General features: G+C 44.1%; 1 protein-coding gene across 15 annotated transcripts in view; it reads right to left on the bottom strand.

Moving 5' to 3' along the window:
• LOC118505865 (alpha-catulin) overlaps nucleotides 1–9,402 on the bottom strand; it is an 86,215-nt gene that overhangs the window by 18,365 nt on the left and 58,448 nt on the right. For all 15 annotated transcript variants that reach the window (XR_004905459.1, XR_004905461.1, XR_004905460.1 and 12 more), the window contains 4 exons: nucleotides 3,399–3,589; nucleotides 3,212–3,317; nucleotides 540–643; nucleotides 295–441 (listed from right to left, as the gene is read on the bottom strand). Coding sequence is in view for 11 of the 15 variants with exons in the window: in XM_036042275.1 (XP_035898168.1) it covers nucleotides 295–441; nucleotides 540–643; nucleotides 3,212–3,317; nucleotides 3,399–3,589 (548 nt within the window). In the remaining 4 variants the exon portion in view is untranslated. The remainder of the gene's footprint in view (nucleotides 1–294; nucleotides 442–539; nucleotides 644–3,211; nucleotides 3,318–3,398; nucleotides 3,590–9,402) is intronic.

The following is a 9,402-nucleotide window of genomic DNA, read 5'->3' as shown; positions in this document are numbered from 1 at the left end:
TCGCGATGAAACCTCATAAAAGATTACTTTCATATTGTTACGAATTCTTCCTTAAGCAATATAAGAAATTGCATTTCCCTACATCTTCATCGCAACTCTTTTAAACTGTATTTAACTCTCAGTGGAGATAGCCAGAACCGGCTTTAATCCTCAATCAGTAAGTAACGCAACAGAGCTGGGAACAAAATATTCGCCAAAAAAGCACGTGCCCGCCCGTTGACAACTTCCCATTCGATTATTCTTATCGTGCGAGCACAAAAAGAAGACATCCGGCATCAACACGCACACACTAACCTGCCTTAATGCGTTCCGGTCCGATGCGGATTCCAGGATGCCGTCCTTCACGACGTAGTGTATCAGGTCCATCGCTCGTCGCATCTGGCAGAACACCGTATCACGGTTCTCCTTCGAGTGGGCACACTCGGGATGCCGGAGACACGTCTGCAAAGGAAGAAAGGGTACACCGACACACGCACACACACACATGTACAAACTCGAACAAAGGTGACGTGACGTTAGTTTTGTGCCAGCTGACTTACCTTCGACGATGTGAGCAACATCATTGTCGAGCGCTCGAGAACTTGCCGGGCCGACGACATCTGGGCTCGCCTTCGTTCGTCCTTCAGATCGTTCTGTCGATTTCCTGCGGACGGGGTACAGTCGAGCAAACAAGCATATCAACCGTTGCAGGGGATGGTAAAAATCAACCGACGGCAAGTGGAAGTTTCCCTTTGCTGGAGATGAATTGGTTCTACTAGACGCACACACGACCGTAGCCAAAGAAAAGCTTTCCTTGTGGCAGGGGGGATCACAAACACACAGGCGATTAATTTAATTAATCCCATTAAATCTTTCCCCACTTTCAATTTATGGTTTGCAATTATGAACCGGTTAAGCTGTGACAGGACCGCTCGCTTCGAAGTGGGGGCGAAAAGGCTACGAAGGCGAGTGCAAATACCACATCCTTCATAACTTTGCCCATCTCTTTACCAACGCAAGCCCTCCTTCACGCCGTCATCCACTATCGGCCGCACGCTAATGTCGTTGACCGCATACCATGTCAAGTTATTACACCAGGAATCATAAATTTTCACACGTTTCTATACCAACCGGAGGGTCGACCTTCGAGCTCACCTCCCCACCTGTTGGACCCCCCCCCCCCAACCATACATGCCCCTTTTCACATCGCGAGGATTTATTTTAATCTAAAAGCGCTTGCTATCCCACAAAGACGGGGGAGCTCATTTTGTGCCGATCAAACCACTCGAAACCACCCTCCAAGCCCGGTACCCGTGTTGAGTGACAGTTATGAGAAGCAAGCGATGAGATTAGAGAGCTCGAAGGGATAAGCCGATTAAAGTTCTTACTTCTCGTTCATATTATCGTTCTCTCTTTCTCCTTCGAACTTCCACACAATTTATTGAAGAGCGAAGACTAGGTGTCGCCCTTTTTTATCACCAGAAAATGTTCTCCTATCAACGCTTTCGAACCAACCAAAAAAACGAAAACTTTCGCCATTTTGAATTATGTCATTTGGATGCAAATTTATGGTGGTTTTAAACTGCGCGTTATATTTCACTGCCGTGCGTGCTGATATTAAACTTATCTCTACACATTATTCCTATCCGCGTTTTATGTGAATCCAGGGTTCGCTGCAGCAAACAAGCTTGTAAAATTAAATCGTCCGCATTAATGGGCGTCCACGATGATATATCGGCGCACGGAACCCCATCACAATTCCCTGAGCCGCCTCCCGAAAGGGTCACATCTGCTGCCCAATTAGATATCATAAAAACCCCTTTCTGCTGTGCGATTCATTTAAAAGTCGATCGTTCCGGAACACGTTTCGAACACCATTTATCAGCCCGAATCGGTACAATCCACACATGATGCTTTCTTCGCATTTTCCCGTAAATTGGAGCTTGGGGCGGCTTCTACCAAACGGTCCGCACGTCATGATTTTATGCTTCGCAGTTAGTCATCCGTAATGCCTGGGACCATTTCTTATATTATCATTCAGCCTCAAACGGGTCTTAGGGATGTTGTCTGGTGCTCGCTCACTCGCAGTGTGTGGAGCAGAAAGACCACACTTGAACGTTTCTTGAGCGCCGTAAAAGACAGCACCGAACACCGAACCAAACAAATGAAGTCATTGCTGTCAAAGGTCTCCAAGGATAGATATATCAGGTGATGGTGGACAGAATGGCAAGGATAAAGCATGGAAAGCACATGTATTTTAGATGCGTTCGATAGATCCCAAGAAGCTCATAAAGCTTCGTTAAACATATGGCGTTTAGTGGAATATATTGTCTGACCTTGTTGAAGGTAAATCATTTTAATGAAGAGATGGATTATTTCATACTTGAAATTAAAGATTTTCTTATGAACCTTATAAAGAGAACTGATCGTACTTGCCATTCTAAAACTGGAAAAAAAACTTCCAAAAGTCCATTTATAAAACTATTTCGCTTTCTCCGTTCCGCTAACGAGCCAGAGAGTTATTGGCGCAACTTCCCCCACAAACGCCATCGAAAGCTATTATTCTACGGACCAAACTTCCGGCAGCTTAAGGACACGAAGGAACAAAGCAACAACCTAAAGCGGAGAAACTAAAAACTTCTTAAAAAAAGTGTCGAGCCAAATCGTTCTCGGGCGTGGAACTCGGAGCAAAAAGAAACAATGCTCGTCCGAACGAATGCTCGTCCGAATCAAACAACGATTTACATTCTTTCCATTTGCCCCACGAACCACGTGCACAACTAAAAACAGCCGGAAATAGACGCTTCCGGTGCATTTCGATTCGCTTATTCGCTCACCGGACACGACACGACTGGGCGGCGGGACCACCGTGTGTGTGTGTGTGTTTAACCGTATGTTGCAGTCTACAAGTTCGTGCGGCTCGGCCAAGCTGACGAGTCTAGTGAGCCGTAAAATTAAAACAATTTTCTTATAAATAGCTCATCGGTCAATTTCTAGCTCCGCTTCCGGGGCGCTCCGAACCAGACCAGGAACCCAAAAAACTTTCTGCTTAAAATAAGGGAAGAAATATTTGAGTCTAGCACGAGACCACCATCCAAGGTGTGCACACTTGACAGGAAAAGAAATTGGAATTCAGCTCGACTCGAGTGTGAAAAATGGATCCAGGTTTTGGTTTTTTGTTTCTACTGTGTTAGGAAGAGGTTTTTTCGAAAGAGGGAAATTTCAAACTCACCTGTAACATGCGCCAGCTCGACCATCTCCGCACCGAACACCGAGAACGCCTTCACGAATTCTGTAAAATTGGCCACTGATTCTAATCTACCTAAAGTTCTAGCTACCTGTTGGCGTGGGGAAGAAAGGCAAAGAGAAGACGCTTGTGAGCTTCGAGCAACTTGAGCCCACTAACCGGATGCGTTTACCCTGTCTTTGGCTAATAATAACTGCTTCACGACCACTATGTCCGCCAACAGCAGGACACGCGTCACCGAACTGAGCAGCGTCCGGGCGGCACGTATCATCGGTCCTCTATCGTCGATCGGATTTGGCCTCGGCGAGTATCCGACCGTCGGATCTGTTGCCGCTATATCACATAAGCGCTCTATCGATGAGCCTGGAAAGGGGAGAAAAACAATCGGTTCGGTAATCAATTTTATATCAGTGCTGGAAGAAATATGGTAATATTCACGATACATAATTTATATTGCAATATCGTACTCTCTTCCCGATTACTGACGAGGTACATCCGATACAAGTGAGTCATAAATATTTTACAGTACTTCTTCAGTAGCGTTCTGCTTTTTTAATGTTTTTATCCCTTGTTTTGCTTTGGACTTACCAATCCTGAAGTATAATTTAAGTTCGAGATTAAATTTATTGAATTTGCCCACGAGAATCAATAAAATTCAGACAATAAGCTACTCTTTACTCTGTGAGTGTATTTCCCCATCCTGCTTTTCGGGTAAATCGATAGTCAATCACGATTCTTATTTAATATAACTTTTTAAAATATCTTCAACAAGCTAGGTCAGATACTAAAGAATAACAATTCAAATATCTGTTAGCAACTGAGGCCAACTGAATTTTGTCTAGAGTTTTCAGAGCTTCTTACCAGTTGGTTGAAAAGGGTCAATTACAAAGGAGATGTTTAAACATTTTTTTAAAATTTAAACATTTTTATCAGCCACGCCTTTTTTATGCGTTCATACCCACACAAGAGGGTCTCAGCGTTCCGGGTCTCTTTAACCGTGAGCTATGCCTTGGTGGTCCTTCCCAATAAGGGTAAGTAGAATGAAGAACAATAAAGGATCCTTCGCAATGGATCCTTTTATTAACGAGCTTGAGCCCGAAGGAATATTCTTACAGCCTCAGTTTAATAATCTGTGACTGAGAACCAAATTGCTAGGAGCCCGTACAAAGCCCATATCTAAACACATTTACTTCAATAACAACCATACCTTAAAGAACATCATCTTAAATTAAAATGTTCTTCCAGCCCACTCTACGTCATCCATTATGCCGCTGCATTTCTTCTTTATGTGCCGCAATTTCTTTTTATGGCCGTAAAACGACATAAAACTGGACGCGACCACCTTTGATTTGTTCTACCCACTAATCGGACGGTTTTATGCACCTTCCTGTATGACGCTTGTATTTTACGGACCAGTGCCCTAAGCAAATAACCATAATCATAACCTCGTCACTACAATGGCCCATCCGATTCAGTTATCCACAATTCAATTGTCATGAGTTGCATGTGCCTTCCGTGCATTCCGGTCGTAAACCGTGGACTAACGTCCCCCGACTCGGGAGACGTCTGTGAGATGAGTCTGTTCTCCTGAAATGGCACTGTGTTGAAAGCGAGCTCAACTGTGTTGGCTGCTCACGATCCTTCCCGGTGTTACGAGCGGTGTCGTAAACTTTACACCAAAATATAACGTTCTTCTCTGCGACACACTGGTCAACACTGGTTTTGGTAAAGTGAGCGTAAAACAAACCCCTTACAAGTCATCTACTTCAGCGCTCGGCTTGATGGTTCGGTCAGTGTCGTACCCCGAGGTCGGACCCATTAGTGAGCGTACTTTTCACGGCGCAGTGCGTGCCGATTTTCACAGCTCAGCTGATCGCAAACGGAGCGTAAAATTTGCTACGTCTGAGGCGAGCATTCTGTAGTGATGAGTCTGGCAAAATAGTAACGAACTCTTCGTAACGATTGTTTCTGCTGCAAGTAATTTCTCGTGATGATCGAGTGGAGGTCTATTTCGACAGAGCATAAAGCGGAAACTACCTTCTTCTGCCGGATATTGTTGAAGCAGCAATAGCAAGAACTTAAGATATCAGTTCTTCACTCGGTGTTAAATTAAACAAAAAGGTTAAAGTACCGAAGAAAGAAGCCTTTAATTAAATATCGCTACCAACTCTATCACTTCAAGCCCACACCCACAGGTTATTTGCTTACCTCGTTCCTGTCGTATCGAATTGAGCACCAGGAACTCTGCATTATAAAGCGTAAAATCTAATTTCAAACGTCATTGAAAAGGCTCCAGCTCGTTTCTCACTCGTACACCGCAAGTAAACAGCAAAAGAAAAGTTTTCCTGATTGGACTATTTGAAAAGTTTGCATATTTCATCGTGCACTGGAAGATCGCTGGTGACCTCACTGGGGGTATTCGCCGTTCTGAGTGTGGGTGATCAACTCTCCCTCTCTCGCCGTACGTGTGTTTGAATTCAGTTGCTGCGGTTTCCGCTTTTCTCCTAACCCTGCACAAACATCCGGACTCGAATATAGTTTTCATCAACTTTCACTGTCACGGACTTGCTGCTGCCGCTGCGCTACTGCAGAGCTATCTGATGCAGAATTTGCGGTAGGTGTTTTAGTGCAGTGGCGCACTGTGATGACTCAGTCATGGGTTTTGTGACCCCGATTTCCGGTTTGCCGGAGGGTGGTTTTCTGTGCAATTTTGAGTAAAACGATCATTTTCTTGTTGGCTTTGTCGCAGGAAACGAAAGCAAAGCTTTATCATTGAAGTACATTAATATCAATTCAACCGAAAAGCACACCAAAAAACGTGCTTCAGAGCTGGATTCCCAATTTTCCATTCAACAATCCCACAACTACCTGTCGCTTTGGCGTATCTCTTGTTGCGTTGCTGGGAAAAGCCACGAAACAATTTCCCGTTCACACTTTTCCCCTCTGGAGAATATTGTTCCACCTTCGATTCCCACTTTCCAAACTGAAGCACCAAGAAAGGTGAAGCAAAGTTTCCTTTCATATCACGGTGTTTCCACCGTTTTACTTCTATTTGCATCTCACATACCTTAGTTTCACTTTTACGATTCTCCGAAACACAGCTCGTGTGCAGCCCGTGCCTGCTGATAAGACGGTGAAATGTGACGGCGCTCTACACAAAGTTGAACCCGTAGCGGAAAATCAACGCTTCGCAGAAACGGTCGACAAACCCCCCGCGAACCGTGTTTTCCCTCTCGAAAGCGACAGCCCTCTACCACGGGTTTTTTTTTCTGCTTCAGCATGGCGTTAAACAAGCCAATTTTACGATCCCACCCATAAACACGATAACATGATAATGCGAAACCTATAAAATTCTCGCTACTGGCTTTGCCGATGGCGTGACCTTATACCAGGAGCATTCCTACCGGTGTGTTACCTTCTTCGGGCCGCTTTTCCCGATCATATTCGCCGAAGAATGCACGATACTGCGTATCATATGATGTTGAACCAGGAGAGAAGAGTAGAGTGTTACACGAGGTAGAAAAAAGAAAACACCGAGCCCGCCAACCACCGATGACGCTCATGACCGGCTGGCTTCGGTGACCGGTGAAGTGATTTAAGGCTTCAATTAGTATGGGATTTTACGTCAGCTGGTGTGCCTGGGTGGTCGCACGCGCACACACACACACGCGAACTCCACAACAATGCACCATGTGACGACGGTGTGGTCGATCGGGCAACGAAATGACCATTGATGGTGTTAGCCCTTTTTCGAAGCTGATTCGCATTTTTCTCCTGCGCTGGTGCTGCCTCCATACTCACACACACACGTGATGCCTTTTCCACGTTCATACGTACATATGTCCACGTCAGGACCATAATTGCCAGATGATGCCCGACGTAGAAATGGTCTGCTTCGTTTGTTTTACGATTCGGTTCAAAAAATTCCGACTCACTGGGTTTGATAAATGGGCGTCCATGGTTTGCTGCCCGGTACCGGGTGCAACGATGAACGGTTCTCATCAAATTCCATTCATTATTCCCACCCGTGTTTGGGGTGCATTTGGCGATAGATTCTTCTTACTAAAGCGAAAGAAAAACAGATCGTCAGAAAAAGCTTCTCTTTTAGTGATTTCCAAGTTGCTGAGAGCAATTGTAAAAAAAAAATATTGGAATAATATTGGAAATGAAATTCGGATAGTATCATAGTATGATTTTTCTCATGATAACTATCATTTTGCAGGAATGTAAATTAATGAAGTTTCATTTTGGAGAATAACACCATTAATGTTGTAAGAAATAGCAATTAAGCATTTAAAAATATAAAGCAACACAAAGGTTAATAATAAAAGATTAAAGTTTTATAAAAATCACGCAAATCTGGCATTCACAACGTTGTACTTAAATATCAAATACCCTTCTGATACGGAAACATATATACTCCTTACGTATAGTTCATTAATTACCCAAAAGCACACAATCAAATTGTTTCATTAAACAATGCTCCAAAAAGTCCGGTAGTAGACCTATCATAATGGCCCGTGGCAATTCATTTGCGGAACGGTTGTCATTTTGAATTTTCTACCCACCCGTAGTTTTGTTTCCTGCTGCACTTCAATAGAAACTAAACAATGTCAAGCAATTATATGATCCCACTCCACAATCAAATACTCACTCGACGTGAACGACACTGGATTGGAAATCGAGCACGGAAAACATGTTGCCCCGAAAACTGAAGCTGTTGTGTCCGTTCGATCCGGCACAGCATTCGGAAACGAGCCGTATCGAATGGAAATTAAAGAAGGAAACATACATTCATGGCCGTAAACTGGGTCATCCTGCTGCTGCTGGGTGTGCCGAGTGTGCCAGGATAAAATAACGAGCCCATCTCTCCACCAAGCACAAGTGCCGCCGTGCCACACTGACACTGACGGACTGACGAAAACGAAACTCACCATTCGCCGGAGTCACCCGGCCAGCCGAAAGATCCCGTCCAGAAAGCCCGATTGTTGTGCGATAAAATTGGATAGGATGGCAATTAAAATTAAAGGTCTCGGTTTGTCTATTCTCGTCGCGGTTTTTGCAGACCAGAAGCGCTACCCGGGCGCTGGGTCCAGCTGTCAGCCAGCTGGGTGTTTCCGTAACGCTTTGAAATGCTTTTAATGTTCCTCCGGGCTTTCAACGACACTTTCTTTTCGAGCCACCCGTTCTATCGCCAGGCAAAACACAACACCACTCGGCAGGACCACGTTTCAGCCTAGATCCATTTCCTTTCGGTCGGCCGTTTTGGTAGATGGCGCACGCAGCACGGGTGCGAAACCCGAGCCACCACGGCAGGATGTTCGTTTGCTTGGGCCTTTTTTTTTCTTCCGTCAATTAAAAGTTTCTCTCACTTATTCCATCACGTCGGTGCTGCGGCGCATCGTGTCTAGGAGGCCGTGTTTTTAGCTCTCTGCCTTACGGCCGCACCATAGTTTTTCGATCGGATGCGCTTTTGTTCGCACTCGCGCACGACTACCGCACTGCATCTTGGTTAGCACCGTAGTGCGGAACGAACAAATAGAGGACGGTATTAAAATTCAAACCATGTTCCAGCTGCATTTTAGCCTTTAACCACCAGCAATCATCCGGCTGCGGGATGGAAACTGTCAGCAAATTTCCTCTAACACCATTAATCTCTTATAACCGTTCAATACACGGTAGATTGGTTCAAGATAAGAAAATTTATAATTTGGCCTTTTATTCTCAATCTTTGTAAAACACTCTCGTGAATAAGAAAAGAAAATCCTTTGAAAAATATAAGCAATGGAGACGCCTGGTTGTTCGTGCCAATAGGACATACATTTTTTTTAATTCGTATTTAATCTGTCAAGTGTTTCAAAAAAGGACAAACAAAAGAAATGTAAACTTTTAACAATGTTGGTGTTTTTTTCATTACCTAATCCTAATTCATTGAAAAAAAATAAAAAAGTGTAGAAAAGTATAATGGAGGCGCATGATGTATCATGTCTAATGGACTTCTTTCGAATCAAAATTTTGAATAACCCTTTCTAAAGATGACAAAGCATTCAAATACATTTAGTGCCACTTCAAATACTACCGCTGTTTCTATATTATTAAACCGAAACTTATGAAAAAATATTTTTTGTTAAATATAGTGGAGGCGCCTGGTGTTTTGTGCGGCGAAGACACTAACT

This window comes from Anopheles stephensi, chromosome 2 (genome assembly GCF_013141755.1).
Source record: "Anopheles stephensi strain Indian chromosome 2, UCI_ANSTEP_V1.0, whole genome shotgun sequence".
NCBI classification, from domain to species: domain Eukaryota; kingdom Metazoa; phylum Arthropoda; class Insecta; order Diptera; family Culicidae; genus Anopheles; species Anopheles stephensi.
Note: the sequence above shows the minus strand (reverse complement) of the source record. Positions and strands in the feature narration are given on the sequence as shown.